This window comes from Helianthus annuus, chromosome 11 (assembly GCF_002127325.2).
Source record: "Helianthus annuus cultivar XRQ/B chromosome 11, HanXRQr2.0-SUNRISE, whole genome shotgun sequence".
Lineage (NCBI taxonomy): Eukaryota > Viridiplantae > Streptophyta > Magnoliopsida > Asterales > Asteraceae > Helianthus > Helianthus annuus.
This window is the reverse complement of record NC_035443.2, coordinates 24,349,963-24,372,746: the sequence shown is the minus strand read 5'-3', so window position 1 is coordinate 24,372,746 and position 22,784 is coordinate 24,349,963. Positions and strand designations below refer to the sequence as shown.

At 43.5% G+C, this 22,784-nt stretch overlaps 1 protein-coding gene across 1 annotated transcript; it reads left to right on the top strand.

The window, feature by feature from the left end:
• Positions 1 to 20,977: 20,977 nt before the first annotated feature.
• On the top strand, positions 20,978 to 21,885 carry LOC110889653 (VQ motif-containing protein 4). The gene has a single exon (XM_022137217.2). The coding sequence runs from the start codon at positions 21,093 to 21,095 to the stop codon at positions 21,714 to 21,716; it is 624 nt and encodes a 207-aa protein (XP_021992909.1). The 5' UTR covers positions 20,978 to 21,092; the 3' UTR covers positions 21,717 to 21,885.
• Positions 21,886 to 22,784: the final 899 nt, after the last annotated feature.

Here is a 22,784-nt window from a genome sequence, read left to right as displayed (position 1 = left end):
GTTTGTTTCCAACATGTTCTTTTCCCTTAATTTAAGGTGCAATATTTTCTTCATAAAGTAAACTAATACATCCATGAAACCTGGATTTGCTGTCAACAGTTGACCCCATTGTCTCTCTTTGCTTTAGCGGTATCTAGCTTTTGCTTACAGATTTCCCAAGTGATATCTGAAAGTCAAGATTCTGAGGTAAGGATGTGTCATGTGTGGGTTCTTTTTCTTATATACTTTTTTTTTAAGACAAAAAATCTACATGTAAACCACTTTGTTCGGGCTATGCCCAACGTCTAGCGGCTAATCTAGATAATTCTTATAAGGGCAATGTTTCAAAAAATGGGGTAACGAAATAAAAAAACGTCGAAAAACCGTCAAATTTTTCCAAAAGTTACACTACCGCCAGAGCGTCAAGCGGTAGCGGGGGCTACCCCTATTTATTAGCTATATCTGCCCCTGCCAAGGTCGACTTCTCGACCGCGCCATGAGACCGTGCCCCCATGCTGCGTAGGAACCAGATGAAATCCGTAAACTCTCGCCCTACCGTCAGGTTCGAACTTGGGATTAAAGCCCCGATTCGTCCCTTCACCTAGATGTCCCTCAAAAATGGCTCAAACGAGAATCGAACCAGCATCTCCACTAAAAAGAGAATGTCTTTTGACCACCAGACCAACATTTCAGGACTTCTAATATCCTTTTCTTGACTAATTAATAATTATTAGTAATACACTATTAAAATCAGATAAATTACCAAACTAGCCATTAACTAACATTAAAGATGTCCTGGTGGTCTAGCAACTTTGGTGATTACCTCACAAAATGGTGATTACCCTCCCACAAAAATGGTGTGAGTCATTTAATTTATTTTTTTTAAATTCCTACATATACATGTTGATGGGTGGTTTAGGTGTAAAAAATTGTTATTAGAAAACTAACATTAAAGATTAAATCAAAGAAAATTATTACTTGAGGCATCTTTTTATTTTAACATAATACACAAGAAGATCAATCGTTTATTGCGGACATCAAAAGTGAACTTCAGTCAGTGGCGGACCCAGAAATTATTTGCTGGGGGTGCGAATAAGGTGTTTAACCATATTTTCAAGGGGTGCGGTCGGATTTTTTGCCTAAAATATACACTAATTTATTTTTTTCAAGGGGTGCGGCCGCCCACCCTGGCCAAAGGGTAGATCCGCCCCTGACTTCAGTTCTAGCTCGACGGTAGCATGAAGTTCAAGACTTGATATAACCGGCTACTTCTTAAAAAATATATTAAAAAAAGAATAACTAATGATAATTAATTATTATGTTGATTTTATATGTTACATTGCCTATAAATACTGTTATTATTGTTATAAATATTATATATTATTATGGTTATTAACTTCTGATGAAACAATGGTTAACCGGGCAGGGTTAACTCACTGGTCTCGTCAAGAAGGGTTAATCCCTTCCTCTCGAGGATCGCTGGCTGGATCACCGGTGGGTTGATCTCCTGCACAAGGAAACAAACCGTGACTCGTAACAAGGAGGATGGGGTAGGGGGTCCTCCTTGTTACCACTCTCCGGTGTGAGAATCAGTAATTTGCTTGGGAAGCAAAGTAAGATAGTAGTAGTAGTGAGAGAGTTGTGAAGAGATACCTCAAACCTGGTTTGGGGTTGGTATTTATAGCCGAGGAGTGAAGGAGGAGGATGAGGACAGACTGACGACGTGCTGCACCTTTGCAGGTGTGTCAGGCTTGTCGGGTGTGGAGGTTACGCCACGTCAGTCTGTTGCTTACGTAGTCCTGACAGATGACTGTCATTGGCGCTACTTGCACTGGTGTGTCAGTCCCACTTGTTGGGCGTATAGGATGCGGTGCGAGCCGCATCGCTGCCTGCGGTAACATCTGATGTTATTGCGTCTCTTGCTTGTGATCAAGAAATACACGAGATGCGGTGCTGGCCGCATCGTCGCCTGTGGTGACTGTTGCTGTTATCCAGCTTCCTTGTATTGATAGAAGTGTTCACTGGACGCGGTGCTAGGCCGCATCGCTGTGAATACTTCCGTTTTCATACACCAGATGTGATGCTATGCCGCATCTCTCTACCGTTCTAATATTCCAGGTAAGTCCTCCATCACTGGACCGATTGGATTCAACCATTGTGTCGATGCGTTCCCGCACGGACATAAGTAGGTTGTTTAGCTAGTGGGGGTTTTGATAAGGGTAATGGTCACTCGCGGTCGATGCTGACGCGAGATCTGGGACCATACCCCTTCAAGTCCCCACAGTCTAGTGTTGCTGCCATATGCACGTTGCATGTGGGAGGAGTACTGGACTATGGTGTCTAGAAGGTAGTTTGGAGTCTGGAGAAGATCCTAGACCAAGTGGATGGTCTTTGCTCTTTGTAAATCAAGCTGGAGGTCTGGAAGAGTCATTTGACGCCTCTTCCGTACCGGTGAAAATGTTTCGTCTGATGCAAAATTCTCAGCCTTTGGCTGGTTGCCACCTGTTGGTGTGCCGAACCAACTGTTGGAATTAGTTGGAGTAAGTGTACAAAATTCGAACCAATCTCTGAGATGGTGGTTGAAGGTGTGCACAAACTTCGAACCAACCTTTGAGGTGGTGAGCGAAGAAAAGAGCGTGCTGCTCCCATGATTGGATATCTAATGATGATTCCTTTCGTGGGGTGTTCATGTTCTTCCCATTAGCTCTCAAGTAACCGCACGTCCTTTGCGGTTACCTCGTTGCTTGACATTGTTGGCCACGGTTGTGGGAACAACATTGGGTACTTGCGTCATTGTTGGCCATGTTTGGTCGAACAATGTGATTCTGGATAACGGTCAAATAAACATGGTCATAGGCATGGTAATGCCTACCATTGTTTATTCTATCCAACTTACAAGTAGGGTAACAAAGTCATAAGCAGACTTGTTACCGCTTGTTCGATCGCTTGTTGTTCGACAAGGGCTCGTATGATCATTGGGGATCTCGTCCGCGTCTCTCCCTTAGGCACCTTCCTTCACGCTCCAATACCGAGGAGTTTTCCTTGAAGTAGTTTCGTTCCTCGATGTGGAGTTAGTTGTGGCTCTTCCGTAGCAACCATTTGCGGAAGCTATGGTTATGTCCGCAGCGACTCATGAGTGTCTGCGGTTTTGCATTCCCATATTCGCTCGAAACGGGTGTGTTGCTCGGATGTAGCTCTTGAAGGTTCAGGAGTCAGGGTTGCTGATGTGCGTTCACGTATATTCCCTTGCTTCTTCTTGTTGAAGAAGTTGTTCAAGCACCCTCTGTGGTTGTGAACCGGATAGGAGGGATTTGAAGCTTGAAGAGAGTGAAGTCAATGCGGTTTACCTGTTTCTGAGATGCGGTTCAGTCCAAAGAACAACGCTGGTTCTGAGTATCTGACACACCTGAACGGGCTCGTGTGTGTCATTTCCGCATATTCCACGCGTGCTCGTGGGTAGTGCGGACAGGTATTATACCCCGTTATAGTGTGGAGATATATATTTTTGCCTATTTTTAGGGGTATGTAAAAAAAACGACATGCGGTATGGGTTATGGTGCGGTACCAGAGAAACCGCATGCCGCTTGTAATTGGATAAGGTAGTCGCTTTTTGTTGCATACGTGGCTGATCTCACGTGTGAGTTGGTGGAAGTTGGTGAGATCATTCTGGCATGTGCTGAAATGAAAGGACATTTGCACTGCCCGAGGCATTAAATGCACTGTAGCAAGGAGTGTAAAGGTCTCTCTTGTCAGGCGCGTGGGCGGCCACGCGCGCGTGATAACTGTCAGCGGAAACGGCGCTTGACACGTGGTGTCGCGTAATTCGTTCTTTTTGAACGTGATGATTCGTTTTCTCCCTCCGCATTAATTGTGATGGGTATATAAGGGGAAACCGTTCGTGGTTTCCCCTCACTTGTTTGAAATTTCAAAAATTTGCCGGTGAGAGAAAAGAAGTTACTTTGTCTTCTCCGATCAATTGTTTGAAGTCTCCGGTGAGGTTTTCTGAGTTTGTAGTGTTCGTCTTCTTTATTCCTGATGGCTGAACCGTCGAATCCACACAATGTGGAGGGTGAGAACCCTGAACAGCCGGTAGTAGCGGCTGATGAAGACGAAGATAATGACGTTGATGTTCCCGGTGGTGGGTTACCGGTGTTGAAGTGGTCAAAGGGTAGTTTTAAAAACCTGATGACCACCGTTCATATGGCCGAAGAGTGGGAGGCTACTTACCCACAAGAGGGGGATACCGTTGCCGATGCTCCGGCCGGTTATATTACTTTGTGGGCAGATTTTTTTACCGAAGGCAACCTTCGGTTGCCGGTGACGGTGTTCGTTGCGGAGGTGTTGGAGTACTACCATCTCCATGTCTCCCAACTTAGTCCCTTTGGGATGTTCCGAATCAGGAACTTTGAGTACACCTTCCGTGCCCATGGCTTGCCCATTACTGTTGAGAATTTCCGGCGGTTTTACCAGTTGACGGTGAACACCGGATTTTTCTCTTTTAATCAACGTCATGGGAGTTTGAAGTTGATGACACCTCCGAAGGGTGTGACCCATTGGAAGATGAAGTTCTTCTATGTTAAAGCATGTGCGGTATATGCCAATATGACTTTCCGGGATGTCAATATTGGTGTTACTGATGAGGACATCGCTGTTGCCACCGCGAAGACTGTGGATTGGTTCTCTAGGCTGCGGCCTACTGAACTCAAGAAGTTAGACAACAACCAGTTGTGGGTGTTGCGGATGATGCTTACGAGGCCGGACAGGAAGGCAAGACCCGTTCTGCGGGAACAGAGTGGTGGTAAGCCTGTTGCTTTTTATTGTTTTTCTTGCTTCGTTATCCTTGTAGTAATATGCATGCATGTGTTGTATCAGTGGATGCAGTTGGCTTGTGGAAGATGTTTGAGCCCGATTTCGAGGGCCAAGTTGATCTGATTCCGGTTGAGTTACGGGAAGGTTTCAATCTAGAAATTGTTGGTAACTTCCGTGTACCGAAACGTGATGTGTTGAGGGCACCCGTGCCAGAAGGTGAAAAAGGTATTTTCTAAGTTGTACTTGTTTTCCAAGTTTACCCTCGTAATTTATTTGCTTGGTTTCTCCCATGCAGCTGTCCTTGCGAACTTGGGGAAGTTTGAAAAGCGCGTCCCTAAGAAGCATGTAGAGAAGAAGCAGGTGAAAAAGACCACACGGGGTCGTGGTAAGGGGAGGGCTGAAGGCTCAACTGTCCCTCCTTCGGTGTCTCAGGCCGCAGGTACCTATCAATCCTGTTATCACAGATATACCGATTACGTGGTAGTATCTGATACCCTTGAGGGTTTGGGTGTTCTAGGTAGTGGTGCGGCTGCGGGTGGAACTGCTGCGGGTCCCCCCGTTGTTGGTGATAAGAGAGAACCAGAGCAGAAGGCTGCTGGTGGTGGTGAACCAAAACGTCGGAAACTGCAGTCTAAAAGGGCTGCTCCGGCGCAAATGAAACCTGCGGTTGCTGCTGGTGAGTATAACTATTTTCATTGTTTTGCATGCACAACGTGTTGGATTAGTAGTTATTGCTTTTTGTATTGCAGAATCCCAAGAGGCAGGTCTTTCCTTTTTTGATTTCCCTTCGTCTCCCGTGCATACCGCTGCTGCGGATGCGGGGGTGCCGACGGAGCCTGCGGTGCCCAAGGAGCCTGCGGCACCTTTTGTTCGCGATCCCACCGTGCAGGTGGAGAAGACGGTGGAGAAGACTGCTTCCCAGATTTTTGATACTGTGGATTCCTCCGACAATCTAATCTCTCCCAATGAGGGTGATGGATTGGACTTGAGGTTTTCAGATGCTGGGAAACATAAGTCTGATGCTGAGGTGCGGCAGCATGGTGCTGCACCGCAGAAATCTTCTGCTGGTGAGAAGGTTACCGGTTCGGTTGCCGGTGGTGCGGGTGATGATGGGCCTCCAATTCAGCCTGGGGAGTCTGAATTGGAGTACTATTACCGCACCTATACCCAGGGTCGAAGTACTGTTTATCACCGACCCCCCTGGACTGTTATGCAGGGGGATGATATTTCCAATGACCCTTCCGCGTGCAAGGAGATTTTGGGTGGTCTGGGCACCCCTTTTGAAGTTGAACGTGCCCGTGCCGCACCCCGTGAGCTGCGCATCAACCAACTTTCTACCATGCTAGTAGGAAGTTCCATAGTGGCGAATGCCATTTTGGAAGACTACAAGGTGCTAGGCCGCAGGGAGGAGGAAGCTGCTCGCTTGCGGGCCGAAGCGGAAGAGTTGGTCAAGGCTGCTCGTGCGGGTGCGGAGCAGCTTGAGAGGGATAGAGCTGCTTTTGAGAAGCAGAAACAGACCTCGGAGTGGGCTGCCACTGCTCAGCTGAAACAGGTTCGTACTCTTGCCAAACTCCTTTCTGATGAACGCAAGAGTTGGAACGAAAAGTTTTCCAACGAGCGCAAGAAGTGGAATGAGTCTTGGGCTAAGCAGAATGATAATCTGTTTCGTGCTCGTCAGGAGTTGACTAATGCCAAGGCAGCGAACGCTGCTTTGGTCAAAGAAAAAGCTGCAGCTGAGGCGATTGCAGTTAAGGCGCAGCAGGCAGAGGCCGGGGCCGTAAAGGCGCTTGAAGAGGCCAAGGAAGCGGGGGCTCGTGCTGCGAAGGCCCTTGAGGAGGCCAAAGCGAGGGAGGGCCGCTCTTCTAAGGCTCTTGAAGAGGCGAATGCTGAGCGCACCCGTTTGGAAAAAGTTGTTGCCAGCCTTCAGGTATGATTCGTTACCTTTGTTGTATATTTCTCTGCCTTTTGAGAATGTTTACTGAGTAAACTGTTTTTTGCTATTTGAAAGGCTGAAGTTCAGGCCCGGGAGGTCGCGGTTACAAACCTCATAGCCCGCGTGACTGCCGCAGAAGAACGAGCTAATGCTGCTGTTGAGGCCAGAGATGCTCTGACCTCTTCGTTTGACCAACTGGAGGCTGACCGTGAATGGATGCGGAGTCACGGTATCGCGCGTGTAAGTATCCCTTGCCTTTATATTTGCTTGGATTAGTATCCGAGTCTTATCATCCTGTTATTGCAGATTGTTCAGGCTATCATGGATGCACCTGAGACCGCGACTGGTTTGGACTTGGTCAAGGAACGTGCCCGCGATGCCGGTTTTAAAGCTGGTTATAGCCGCTGTGTCAGTTATATGAACGTCATGTCTGAAGGCGGTTTTACCGCAGAGCGATACGGGTTTCGTGATGTGGACACCGAAGGTCGCCTTAACGCGGCTGTAGCCTCCTTTTATGATACGTCCTTCTCTTGTGTGGAGAAGTTGGACGACTGTTTAGAGGTTGCGGATTACGTTGTCCGGTTGCGGATGCTGTATGCCGATGCGGAAGAGGAAAATCCCGCTGGTGGCGGCCAAAATGACGCGGGAACCAGTGGTACAAAATAGGGGTTAGGTTGGCTAGTGTGCCTCCTTTTTTGTTTTCCTTTTGTAAATGTTGGAAACTCTATGTAAATCACTTAAGCACCGCGTGGGTGCTTGAATTTTTTGAATATAAAGTTTGTTGTTCAATTTGTACAAGTGTTTTTACTTCTTGCGTGTTTGAACGTATGTATGCGGAACTTTACCCATTTGTGAATGGGGTCAAGTATACTCCATACCTTTGTCGTATGAGTACGCGTTAATTCCATTGTTTACCTTTTTTATGGTTTAGGAATTGTGTAAGTTTTGTAAAAACTTGTATATCCGGAACTCTACCCATTTGTGAATGGGGTCAAGTATACTCCATACCTTTGTCGTATGAGTATGCGTCAATTCCATTGTTTACCTTTTTTATGGTTTAGGAATTGTGTAAGTTTTGTAAAAACGTGTATATCCGGAACTCCACCCATTTGTGAATGGGGTCAAGTATACTCCATACCTTTGTCGTATGAGTATGCGTTAATTCCATTGTTTACCTTTTTAGGGTTTAGGAATTGTGTAAGGTTTGTAAAAAGTTGTCTATCCGGCCGGATAGATACTTAATATTCTGCCTTTTTCTGGCCTATTGCAATATTTGTGTGTGGTTGGCACTTTGTGTGGGTATCGCGAATGAAGATTTTGCCAATCTGTTTTTGCGGATACCGCAAAGTGGAACACGCATTTGTAATAGTAGTAACAAACAATATTGCATTGAATCGTTCGTTTATTTAATTGCAAATGGCCTGCGGCTCGATAGGTTACAAGAAAATGAAAAACATGGCTTACATGTAACAGCGTCTAAGCTGTTGTGCATTCCATGTACGTGCGATAGGTTCGCCTTCTAACGTTTGCAACTTGTACGCGCCTTTTCCCAAGACCTCGTTGATGAGGTAGGGTCCTTCCCACTTGGGGGCAAGTTTTCCTGGGCGTTCAGCATTAGATGCTTCATTGTCACGGAGGACGTAGTCCCCCGGGTTGAAAGTACAAACGTGGACGCGCGAGTTGTAGTACTTTTCCAGTTGGGATTTGTACTTAGCCTCATTGATGGCAGCGTTTTCGCGCCTTTCTTCCAAAAGGTCTAAGTCGATCCTGCGTTCCATACTGTTGTCTATTTTTTCAATAGCCAACATTCTGGGTGATGGGAGGCCTACTTCCGCGGGGATCACCGCTTCTCAGCCATAGACTAGGCTGAAGGGTGTTTCCCCATTGCTTGTTTTTGGGCTTGTGCAATGAGCCCATAGGATACTTGGGAGTTCATCGACCCAGCCACGCCTGGCTGTTCCCAACCTTGCTTTGATGCCCTCGACTAGACTTTTGTTGATACTCTCAACTTGGCCGTTTCCTTGCGGATGTGCCACGGATGAGAATATATGTTCAATGTGTAGTTCTTTTAGCCATTTTTGAAATTCGTCAGCAGCAAAGTTGGTGCCATTATCGGTAACGATGCACATTGGTAGACCGAAACGGCAGATGATGTGTTCCCATATGAATTTTCTTGTTATCATAGCAGTGGTTGAGGCGAGCGGTTTTGCCTCTACCCATTTTGTGAAGTAATCAACCGCTACTATGATGAATTTGACTGCACCTGGTGCGTCAGGGAAAGTTCCCACAACGTCGATTGCCCATTTCTGGAAGGGCCATGCGGTGGTGACCGGGACCAGGTTGTTTTTGGGGCGCAAAGTTTTTGGAGCATGTCGTTGACAGTTGATACATTTGCGCAGCTCTTTGACGGCGTCCAGGTGCATGCCGGGCCAGTAATACCCAGCATTCATGATTTTGGCCACTACCATGCGTGGTCCTGCGTGTATGCCGCACATACCCTCGTGTATCTCTCTGATGAGGTATGTGGCATCCTGGGGGTTGACGCATCGTAGTAGTGGCCCTAGGTATGATTTGCGGTATAGGATACCGTCTCCCATTTAATAATGGCACGCTTTGTATTGTAGCTTGCGTGCCTCCGATTTGCTTTTGGGAGTCACACCTGATTGCAAATATGCAATAATTGGTGTCATCCACGACGTTGTCCCGTATTGGATGACGTTGACCTGGCGCAGGGGTACTGAATGATTTTGTAGAATTTCGATACGTATTTCCTTTGCCAGGTGTTGGAAGCTGGTGGATGCAAGTTTGGAGAGTGCATCTGCGGATTTGTTTTCACTCCTGTTAATATGTCGGATATTAAACGAAGTGAACTTTGATGTTAGTTGCAGGGCTTGTTCGAGGTAGAGGATCATGATATCCCCCTTTGCGGCATAGTCGCCGCGTATCTGTCCTGCAACTAACAAAGAGTCGACGTGTGCTTCCAGATGCTGCACGCCGAGTTTGACTGCTAAACGTAGTCCTGCCAGGAGGGCTTCATATTCGGCCTCGTTATTTGTGCTTTTGAAATCGAGGCGGATGGCATATGTAAGTTCTTGGCCATCAGGGCTGACGAGTCGCAGACCTGCGCCCGCACCTTACTCGTTGGAGGCACCATCAGTAAATAGTGCCCAAGTTTCTGAGGAAGATGGCGTTGGTACAGGGTTTTGTGCTTCTTCGCATTCTTGGATGCGATTCATCGGTACTTCGGCGGCGAAATCAGCTAAGATTTGGCCTTTTATCGCGGGGCGCGGTTTATAGTTCAGCGTGTGCGCGCCCAGCTCTATTGCCCATTTTGCTAATCTCCCAGAAATGTCAGGTTTGGATAGGATCGGGCCGATCCTGTAATTGGTTAGCACCGTGATGACATGGTTCGCGAAGTAGCGTCACAACCGTCTTGATGCGTGCACTAGTGCCAATACCAATTTTTCCATTATTGAGTACCTTGTTTCTGGGTCGTTGAGCATCTTGCTGATGTAATAGATGGGTGTTTGAACCCCCTCCCGCTCCACTATCAATACCGCACCTATCGCGTTGTCCGCGGCAGATAGGTATAATATGAGTGGCTCATCCTTGCGTGGTGCGGTTAAGGTTGGGAGTTGTATCAAACACTCCTTCATTTCCCGAAAGGCGTTTTCAGCCTCTGCGGTCCACTGGAATTGTTCTTTCTTTAAACAGTTACGTAGGGTCTTGATGAAAGGATACGACTTAGCTGCGTGGTTGGCTAAGAATCTGTTGAGTGCTGCTAGCCTGCCGGCCAGTCGTTGCATATCTTTTATCGTTGAAGGCGATGGCATGCGCTCGATCGCCTGAATTTTCTCCGGGTTTACCTTGAATCCATCTTTAGTCACGATGAATCCAAGGAATTTGCCTTCTTCCATTCCAAACGAGCATCTTCCTGGATTAAGCTTTATGTTAACGCTTCGCAGAGTCTGGAATGTTCTGTCAATGTCTGTGAGCATGGTATCCTCTTCCATGCTCATGACGACTAGGTCGTCCATGTAGATTTCGACACTTTTGCTTATTTGCCCGCGGAAAGTGTCATTCATCAGTTTTTGATAGGTTGCGCCCGCGTTGCGCAACCCAAACAGCATTTTTGTATAACAGTAATTCCCGGTGGGAGTGCGGAATGCCGTTTTGTCTTCATACTCGATCGCCATTTGTACCTGATGGTACCCTTTGTAGCAATCGAGGAAACACTTCCATCTGAATGGTGCGAGATTATCGACTTTTTCGTCGATTTCCGAAAGTGCGTAACAATCCATGGGGCAGGCTTTGTTAAGGTCTTTGTAATCGACGCACATGCGCCAGCCCCCGGATGGTTTCTCTACCATGACTGGGTTGGATAACCAAGTCTAGTATTTAACTTCTCGCAGGATGCCTGCGGAGAGCAGTTCTTCGACCTGCTCTTGCATCGCCTGATTTTTAGCGGACCCAAGGTGGCGTTGGCCTTAGATCACCGGCTTGATACCTGATAAGGTATTCAAGTGATGTTGCGCGATATCACATGGGACCCCTGTCATGTCTGCGGGTGTCCACGCGAAAATGTATTGGTTCCTGAAGAGAAGCTGCTTCAGGTGCGCTTTGTTGGTCGGGGATAAGGCGTGACCCAATGTAACCTTTTGTTCTGGGTATCTCGCGTTGAGAACCCATTTTTCTGGTTGGTTGTTGGGGGTGGGCCTTGCGACTTTGGTCGGACGCACTTCGTCCGACATCATGACGTCCCTTCGAGCGTAGATTATCGCGACCCCCGATTCGGTTGGGAAACCGACAGCAGAGTGGGGGACGGATGTAATCATATTGAAATCTCCTTGGGATTCTCTCCCAAGGAGTACGTCATATCTGGAGGTGTGAGGTAAAACCATGAAGTTTACCTCTTCTATTCTTGTGTATCTTCCGCTTGTAAGACGCACAGGAAAAGTGATCTGGCCCAGGGGAAAGACAGTTTCCCCTGCGAACCCGGCCAATGGGTAATCTACGGCTTGCAACCGGTCTTTGTCCTCTTGGTCAAACTGGTTGAAGCATTGTTCGTAGATTATGTCAGAAGTACTGCCCGGGTCGATGAACAGACGCTCGGTGCAGTAGTGTGCCAGTTGGCCTGTGATAACGACGGCGCGCCTATCGCGCGGTCCGCCTCGGACTTTTGGAAAGACGACTTGCTCGTCTTTCCAATCATTGTCCGGCCTTCTCGCCGCTTTGTGCGGCCTACCTTTACCTCCGTTGATCATGTGGGTTGAGGCCACATACATGGTCCTCTTCCCTGAGGAGGTGCCTTCGCCGTGAGGGTTGATGCGCTTGGTGGGTTTTTGTCCACCTGGCAGAAGGTGTTGCAGTTTCCCCTCTTTTAAGGCCCGCTCAATCTCCAGCCGGAGACTGATGCAGTTGTTTGTAGCGTGGCCCGAGTCCTTGTGATACTCACAATAGAGAGAGAGATCTTGGTTTTTCTTGGACTTCATTGGTTGGGCCGGTCGCAAGAATTGTGCGTCCGTAATAAGGACTTCGCTTGGCGACACAGTGATCTCGGTCCAGTTTCAGTCCCGAGAATCTTTCTTTGGTGCCCGGTTGTCCCGTTGAGGACTGCGTTTCCTCGGGTCAAACGGGTTGGTACGCGGGACGTATGGTTTGGAAATATCGCTATTCCCTACGTCCCGGTTGCGTTTATTATTACGCTTGGACCCTTGGTTGGAAGTTTTGGCCTGGTGCTCCGCCTTTGCCATATGCGGTTCGAGGGACCGCTGTGTCTGAGCATATGTCTTGACTGCGCACATGACATCTTCCCATTTTTTAGGCAAACCTTCTTTGCCAGAGATGGTCATAACCATCTGCTTATCCTTCACGGCCCTGATGAAATGGTTCCGTGCCATTTGATCTGCCACGTCGCCTATCTCTAGGCACTCTTTATTGTATCGGACAACGAATGCTTCTAGGGATTCGTTGTCTCTGCGCCAGATATTCATGACGTCCAACGAGTCACGCGCGTGACGTCGTTGCTGGCTGAAATGAGCGAGGAACTTTGCATGAAAGTCCTCGAATGAGGCAAGTGATCCCACTGGCAAAGAATCGAACCAAGCCCTGGCCAGACCCGTAAGGGTCTGGGGGAAAAAATTGCACCAAGTGGGTTCATCCCACTGGCCATTGCACCCTGCGCCTATGAAAATGTTCATGTGGTCGTCCGGGTCGGATGAACCACTGCATTTCCCAACGTTGAATGGGAACTTTGTTGTAGTGACATGGGCGTGGGCTATTCGCGGGGCGAATTTGGAGTTTTCGGCCGCAGCTTTCGGCCTATAGGGCTGGTTCTCAGAGCGTTTTGCAGCCCTGAGGTATGTGTTGCGTGGATGAGTGGGAGGTATATAGTTGCGTCCTCCCGGTCTGCTGCCAGTGTCGTGTGAATCCACGTAATATGTATGATCGTCCGGGTCGGTACGATCATACCCTTCAGTATATGGTTGCGGGCCCAAGCGGCTCTGAATTCCAGAGACATGTCGGGATGCGGACCGTCGCCTGTCCTCGTTGTAAGGACCTAGGCGGGTATGCACTTGTCCTCTGGTACGGGACTCGTAAGAGGAATCATCCTCGTTTATTGTGCGGACCTCACAGTAAGATGATCCGCGGTCTTCACGTCTGCTTCTCGAAGCTGGACGTGAATGTACCCTGCCTTCGTATTGTAGAATACGATCGGCAGGGGTGTGCGGTGCTGGGGTCGGCCCAGCTTGTATTTGCGCTTCCGCACAAGCGCGGTTGTATGTTGCGGCCAGCAGGGTGGCCTGCTGGTCATACCAGGTGTGGGGGTCCGTGTTCGGGGGGATCACAGATGCGTATTGTGATAAGTCGTGTCCGAACGTTAGGGATGGACCCCTTTGCGTTGATGTGCCGATATGGCCCGGATTTAGGTCCGGTGGGGCAGTCCCCGCATTTCCTGTGTTGGTGGGGAGTAGATTATCCCCGGTAGTATTGTTTTGGTGATCAGTCATGATTTTGAGAGAGGAAAAAGGATGATCGAAAAAGTGCTAAGAGTAGCGGTGGGCGCCAATGATGAAACAATGGTTAACCGGGCAGGGTTAACTCACTGGTCTCGTCAAGAAGGATTAATCCCTTCCTCTCGAGGATCGCTGGCTGGATCACCGGTGGGTTGATCTCCTGCACAAGGAAACAAACCGTGACTCGTAACAAGGAGGATGGGGTGGGGGGTGCTCTTTGTTACCACTCTCCGGCGTGAGAATCAGTAATTTGCTTGGGAAGCAAAGTAAGATAGTAGTAGTAGTAAGAGAGTTGTGAAGAGATACCTCAAACCTGGTTTGGGGTTGGTATGTATAGCCGAGGAGTGAAGGAGGAGGATGAGGACAGACTGACGACGTGCTGCACCTTTGCAGGTGTGTCAGGCTTATCGGGTGTGGAGGTTACGCCACGTCAGTCTGTTGCTTACGTAGTCCTGACAGATGACTGTCATTGGCGCTACTTGCACTGGTGTGTCAGTCCCACTTGTTGGGCGTATAGGATGCGGTGCGAGCCGCATCGCTGCCTGCGGTAACATCTGATGTTATCACGTCTCTTGCTTGTGATCAAGAAATACGCGAGATGCGGTGCTGGCCGCATCGTCGCCTGTGGTGACTGTTGCTGTTATCCAGCTTCCTTGTATTGATAGAAGTGTTCACTGGACGCGGTGCTAGGCCGCATCGCTGTGAATACTTCCGTTTTCATACACCAGATGTGATGCTATGCCGCATCACTCTACCGTTCTAATATTCCAGGTAAGTCCTCCATCACTGGACCAATTGGATTCAACCATTGTGTCGATACGTTCCCGCACGGACATAAGTAGGTTGTTTAGCTAGTGGGGGTTTTGATAAGGGTAATGGTCACTCGCGGTCGATGCTGACGCGAGATCTGGGACCATACCCCTTCAACTTCTAATACAAAGTAACTTGTTTTTCAAATCTTACTCTCCTATATATATTCTTTGTATCTTATTATAATACCTATCAATGAAATATCAAATCTTTTTCTCCCTCCATCTCTACTAGGGGTGAGTAGAAACCGAAATAACTGAACCGTAACCGAGCCGAAACAAAAACCGACGGTTTGGTTTTCAGATTTTTAATAACCGAAAATTTCGGTTCGGTTTTTGGATAACCATTTTCAATAACCGAAAAAACCGAACCGAACCGATAGGTTACAATCCATATATTTTTAAGTTTAAGTTTAAGTTGTTTAAATGTTTAAACCAATGCTAGTAGAAATTATTAATTTTATTCTTGAATGTTAAGTGTTTATAATAAAAACATTACATACTTATTTATAATTGAAGTGAACTATTTATTACCTACAAGAAATAACAAAATTTTATATAAAAATTAAATGATCTTCAAATTATTATAAAAAAATGTCTTAATAAAAACTTTAGAGAAACATAAAAATAGATTAGAGGTTAGGTTTATGTAAACAATATTAATTAAAGAAGTTAATTATAAGAGCTTATATGTAAACATATAATAAAGATTCTTATATTTTAAATTATACTTTATATTTTTTTGAATCTTACATAATTTTGTTCCAAAAACCGAAATAACCGAAAAACCAAACCGAACCGACATAAAAACCAAAAAAATCGAAACCGAACGGTTTTAAAAAGCCAAAAACCGACATTTCGGTTTTGGTTTTGATTTTACCCAAAGTGTAAGAATTCTAGCATGTATGAGTTCTAAGCATCACGACTAGGCATGTATAAAGGATTGTTTGTTTGTGTCAAGCATGTTTGTAAGTGATCGTGTGAGTTTAATAAAACATAAATATTGCACCCGAAAGTGTCGAAAAATAAAAAGGGGTCATGTACACTCACGGTTTGCAAAGCTTCCAAAGTAAACGTGAGTTGATGAGTCGTTGAGGGTTGAGCACCAAAGTTACCCTACATTGGATAAACGAAGACATATGAGTATATGGAGTTCGTAGAGAGTTTGGATTCAGAATTAATATGGAAAGTATATGTGCAATGAAAATATATCTTGTCTAGATTCTCGTTTGGACACTATGTTTTCATGGGTCCCAAGTTGCCCATTAGAATTATAAACGAGGAGTCTAGAAACTAAGATAATCTAACCTAAGTCCTTGACGTCTAACCATAATTCGGTTAGTATCAAGAGTTCGTTTAATAGGTAAATTATATATATATTATATAGTATATGTTATAATTTCGTCCATCATGTATTATTATGTAACTCAAGCATGGAGATAGGATGATTCCCATCCATTAAATCTCATTGTATGATTCACCAAAGCACAAACTCATCAACTTAGTTGATGAGTTCGGTTGATCATGAATGGAAGATTAAATTAAACTAACTAACTAAAACAACCAAGTGAGCAAACTAGATGCGTACATCTCAAGCATGGAAAGTGTTCGAGGACGTGATGTAGCCTTGTCACTTCGTGGAACTTGTTTTGTACCAAAACATACAAGTGAGGTAGTGGAACTAGATTGGAAAGTAAAGCTTCCACGGTTCACACTTTTCACCGAAACACAAGCTTCAGCATATTGAAGATTGTGAATCTTGGGTTGGCCTCAACACTTGTAGGTTGTTTAAACCTTATCAAAATAGAAAGTTTAGAGGGTGTTTGCACCTCTAAACTCATGACAATCCACCATGCACAAGCTACTTAGCCATAGGTTTGATTAGAAGTACGCTAGGTGTAAGATTGTATAAGTTTAAACAAGTTTATAAAGATGTAAGTAAAAGTTCTTCCAAAACAAAAACTTTGGACCTCAAAATGGTGATGTTCCACCTTAGTTTACCATGGTAAACTTGTGGAAACACTCCTAGAGGTATTCCAAGCTTTCGAGAAGAAGAAGAAATGGAGAAACTTGAAGAAAAGTGGGGTAGAAGTTCACTTTTGTACTTGAGTATAATCTGCCCAAAACTATGACTTTCAACTGATTAGACAGGATTATGAAAGTACTTAGAGAGTGGAAAAGTGAAATGGAGGTCTAGAAGGTTCGGGATTAGGGTTTGTGTTTATATGAGGTTATGAAGTGATTGGGTGAAGAAGGAAGTGAGGAGAAGTGACCAATCCATGAGCTGCCAACAACTTTCTGTGGATTCAGTCTTGTCGCCACCCGCGAGGGAAAGGGGGGCATCTTCTTGCCACCCATGAAAAGAGTGTTTTCAAGTTCTGTTTTTTTTTTTTTTTGTTTTTTGCAATTTGGCCTCTGAACTTGTAATTATGTTATTTTATGCCGTTTTTATTGTATTTTAGTCCATTTTTAGGTATTTGAAGTGTAACAAGGTATTCTACGAGTATGATGCGTGTAGGTTTATGTATAAATGAGAATCAAGCGTATAATAAGTCTCGGTTTTGCACAAAACATGTATCCAAAGACTGATTGTGTATAAATATAAGTATAACAAGTGTAAGTATAAAAGATGGATTTCATTATGATTGAAGTCTCGGATTACAAGCGTGGAAGTGAATAAAGGATACATTACGATTACAAGTTTCCAAAAATAGGAATACGATTACAACTTTCTAAATAAGAAAAGTACAGAAATGCGAACCGTTACAACAACTACCTAACCATGTTAAGGGCACCTCATGCGGGCATCTATGAAGTGCACCCGTGAGCCGTGTAGAAGACGTGATAGTTCTTTGAGGTTGATGTGAAGGAGAGCGGTGGGGTGGATGTGTTTGACCACACAACACCATTAGTGAGAACTATTAGAAAAGAAGGGGTGCGTCCGTACGTTGGTGTCCATGAAGCAAGAGATAAATCTGAACAAGTAGAGCGGGCAGCGCAAACATGGAGAAAAATGGGATGCGACCGTAAGCCCCTCATTAGAGATGCTCCACATACTAAATTTAACATTGGTTGTGACAATAAATGTTTGGCAACTTATGGATCTGTTATAAAAAAATGGGCAATTTAAGGGTTTTAATCCAAGAAAATGACACTTTATTATAATGTTTTGTCCGTGAACATATAGTGAGTTGTATGTTTGTAAGAGAATGTAACCAAAACTACCATACAAAACAAAGATCAAGGATGCATACAGATTTTTTGTTCTCATCCCATGAAAATTGATTCTTTCAAGATGGACATACATACTATATTAACCCAACTCGTATAAATTATATTGTTAGTTGTCTCTATCATTTGATAACGTGTAGGAAAAAGAAATACGTGTAGTTAGATCTCTCTTATTGAAACCGGTTCATATCAGGTCAAAAAATGTTAAAACCGATCCGGATTAGATACCGGTTTATAAGGAGAAAACTGGTTTTAATTTGGTTCAGCTCAGATTTGTTTGGTTTTAACCAGGTTTAATTGGTTCGGGTCGATCTAGATTGAGACCGGTTTCACTACCACCACTTTAGATCGGATACCGATTTCAATCCCGAACCGATTTGAATGTGCACCTGTACCCCTAGTGCACCGATTTGATGTTGGGCTAGTGAATCCACTAAGGTCAACATGTTGACCTCAACACCTCATCCCATATCTTAATGCGCATATCGATGTTGAGAGTTCTATCAAAAGTCAAAATTGCATAAAACACGCAGAAAAAGTGGAGTCTAGCTCAAGTTAAAATTTGACCCTTGTTGTAACCATCTCAGTAGAATAGTCAAAATTTTTATAAGGTAATGTCGATGTGTTTATATTTAGGCCCTGCTTTGAAACGTATGGCCCGGCCAGTTAAACCAATAGATACAATGGTTTATTTCGCCCAAAGAAAGTATTTGCTAAGACGCTAACTATGAATATCGGTCTATAATATGGATAAAAGAACTTTGGAATTTTTTTTATTGACAAAGCTTGCACCTACCCCATTACACGAATAATTCTAAATTATTCTCCGTTGCCTAGGTTTGATCATGAGGCCTCTCTTTCTAAGAGTCATATGTCTCTACCAAATGGGCTAGCCTCGCATTAGCGATTAAGTGTATAAATAGTCTTCTTAAATATAAGGAAGAGTAAGGTTAAGAAAGTAATACATGAGAATAAACATATGATATAACTTCTTAAATACCTTTTTTTTTCCTTTGAAACATATAATGAAAAAGTTAGATTTCACATATTCCATATTACATTACCCACACTATCCTCATAAAAGTCAGAAAAATAGTTCAAGTCAAATACTTTATCTCCTTGTCCCTCATCATTGTTCTTTATTTCTCTTCTTAACCCCACAAAACAATACCACCAACAAAGTCTTGTGCTTCACACTTCCATCACCTTTGGTAAAGTTGCCACTTTGACACATCACTTTGCCATTCTTAAAAAAATCCATTTGATGTGTATATAGGAAAAGCAAGTATAAAGGATTCGAATGTAGCGATTAAAAGGTCTTTAGATGTACAATTACAACGATTTAGACGCAATCGTTATAATAATCAAATGTTACATGTATTGTTGTAGTTTATTTTAACTAGTTCAGAATTTTAGATGTACTCCTATTCTTTAGAACAAGTCATTTAAAAAATATTTATGTAGCATACTATACTCATAGATAGTTATGAATTTTGTGGTATAGCTTTAAAAAGTTTAAGTATATGAAAGCTATTTAAGTTTAGGTTTTAATTATAAAGAGAAAAAACAATATTAGGATGCTAATCTTTTACCCTTTTAATCAGTTTTAACTTCTTATTATTTACGATCTTAACATTAGTTCAAATTATAACCATCAAAAAATCATGAACGATGGTCTATATGCTTCGTACACTTTGTTCGAAATTTTGATATTGTATTTAATCTATACTCTCTCTCTCTCTTATATATATTTTCAAGTAAAAAAATAAAACTAAAATGATACTAAAATTGCGAATTGATAAAAAGTTAATTTTTAGGTTGTGTGGTAAGGAGTGACGTCCCATCCATGTTCCATCTCAACCAAAAACTCTCTCTCTTATATATAATTTCAAGTAAAAAAATAAAACTAAAATGATACTAAAATTGCGAATTGATAAAAAGTTAATTTTTAGGTTGTGTGGTATGGAGTGACGTCCCATCCATGACCCATCTCAACCAAAAAGCAAGTAAGAGCACCCTCTCCTATTTCCCTAGCGTCATTAGAGGGCGCTATTGAACATCTGCAACACAATAATAACGAGCATGAACAAGGCTTTTGGGTGAGCCATGTTGAACAGTGATAGTTGAACGATCGTATTTAAAAAAAAAATCTTTTTATTTTTCATATATATAGACACACACACGCACACTTATTTTTTTACCCGATCTCACTCTTCATTATCTACTCTCAAAATTCTCTCTATTTAATTCTAAAATGGCATGACGTTGGACCGAGCAAGAGGATATCGCTTTGGCCACGGTTGGGTGGATGTCATTGAGTTAGGGATGCCTTCAGATTCACAACAATCTTGGAACAGAGTTATGTCCACATTTCATTAACATGTGGGTGAAAACCATCGTAATATGAATGTAATATTAGGAAAGTTTTTGCTTCTAAGAACAAAGTGTACAGAATTTGAGATGTGTCATGTCCATGCGTTGAAATGCAAGAAGGGTTTACTTGAGATTGAAGAGTGATTTACGCGGCCCAAAGCGAGTTCCAAACAAGACAACACACCCAGTTTGCTAACGTTGCAGTTTGGAGAATTTTGAGAAACCGTCTTGTAGTATTTTAAGAACAACGTGTTACCGTCTCATACCTTTAGTTTTAATATTTTGAATTTCTGTAGTTTATCTTTTATTGCAACCCACCTTGTATTTTTTAATTATTTTTACTTTATTTTTTTATTTAGGTTAAATGTTCTAAAAATAGAAAAAATATTTGATTAACAATTGTTGGGATTTATGTCATTGGTTGGTGTTATTGAAACGGCGCAATGAAGCTCCCACTTTACGTGCCACAATGAAGCCTCTAGAGGCTCTACTTCATACCATATAATTTTAAAACTAGACGTGTCAGAATTTTTATTCTTGGTAATAGAAAAAAAAATTCTTTACTTATCTCATCCTCTACATATAATGCCTATGACTTAGGTTATAAGTGAAATTTTATTTAGCAAATTATTTGTTTCATGTGATAATTCATAGAAAAGTTGGTTTTTAAAAACCTTGCTAAAAGTTCAATAACAATCTCAAAACAAAAAGAAAAAAAGGACACAAACAAAAATCTCAAAACAAGGAGGACCTAAATCCCAAAAAACACTAAACTTAAAGTAGACATAGTACAAATACAACCCTAAGTTGACACACAAAACATTAGATTCTCAACTCAAGTGAGTGACCATACATACAACCCATCAAAACCACCTCAAACTCTTCACATTCTCTTCTTTCTTTGTCCCTTGTTCATCTTTTCCACTTAACTCAAACCCATCAATGGAAATCATCACATCACCACCACAACCCACTAACCAACCACCATCTCCGGCCACCAGCAGCAACAGCAACGCCGCCCAAACACCACCACTAACACCACCACCCGTTTCAAGATCCGACCCACACCCACACCCAACAACCTTCGTTCAAGCCGACACCACTTCCTTCAAACAAGTAGTCCAGATGCTAACCGGATCATCCAACCCGACCCATCATCCAGATCCAACTCCAACTCCATCAAAGTCAACATCATCCATACCGCCGGTCAAAACCGGTCAACAAAAGAAATACAAACTCTACGAACGTCGTAACAGCCTCAAAACCGGGTTGATGATCAACCCATCTCATTCGGGTCATGGGTTATCATCGCCACGTGTCCATGAACTCTTGTCCCCCAGCATTCTTGATTTTCCGGCGCTTACGTTAAGTCCGGTGACTCCATTGATACAAGACCGGTTTAATAATAATAATGATAATAATAAATCGTCGCCGTCGGTTTCGGAGGAAGAGAGGGTGATTAAGGAAAAAGGGTTTTATTTACATCCGTCGCCCAGGGCGGCGACGCCCCAGCTGCTGCCGCTGTTTCCGGTGGCGTCGCCGAGGGCGTCGGAGCTGTCTAGTTAGAATATTAGATGGTTAAGAATTGTGATTAAGGTTAGAGATCTTTTTTTTTTTAATTGTACAATTTGGGTCTCTATAATAAAACTAAAATTTGATATAATAATATTGTTGTTTTGTTAACTAGATATTGAAAATTGAAATGAAATGAACCTAACTGGTGACTTTTGTGATACCTTTGCTTTTAATTTACTTTATTTTTTTATTGCACATTTTAATTGTTTTGGTCAATATTAGAAGAGGTTGTAATAAGTTTGTTAGTGAGTTTAATGTAATGAAAAAGTTAGGTAATTTATGTGTTCATAAAGGAAGTTCCAACTATAAAACTAGCTTACATTGATGTATATGCTTTACCTAACCACAAATCAATAAGCACCATCACCATTTAATGCACAAAACGGTTACAAGACCTAATTTTTGTGTGTATTTATGTTCATACGTTCATATTGCTTTCTAAAGATCAAATAGAAAGCTTGATGGATGAAGACAACACGATTGATCCCTGGTCTAACCGGCAATAGACTATCACACGGGAGGGTGGTTGACGAATAGTTCAATCATAGATTGATTGTGCTCCGTCTAGACAAGTAAACAAGCTAAGAGCCTACGACCGATATAAATAGATCCCATGTTGATGACAAGCAAGAATGGTGCAGAGAAGTGGACCAAGATTATGAAGAAATTGCGAAGATAATATTTACCTTAGTTAGAGACATGGGCGTAGCATAGTGGGGGCGGGAGGGGGCGGCCGACCCCCCGAACTTTTCGCTCAATAGTGGGGAGTATGTATTTTTCGTATAGAAATTTTTGGGTATATACGTTTTCAACCCCCTGTTTTATAGAAATTTTTGGAGATATACGTTTTCGACCCTTCGGTCGGAAATCTCAAGCTTCGCCACTGGTTAGAGAAAAAGATCGGTGGATCCTAATAAGATTAGGGAGAAGTTTGTAAATGATAATCTCTATCGATTTAAAAATTGAAGAATTGAAAATTGGGCATAAAATGAATTAGCAAACATTGAGGGTACCATTAAATCCATTATGCGTACTTGCATTCATGTGGTGATGTTTCTT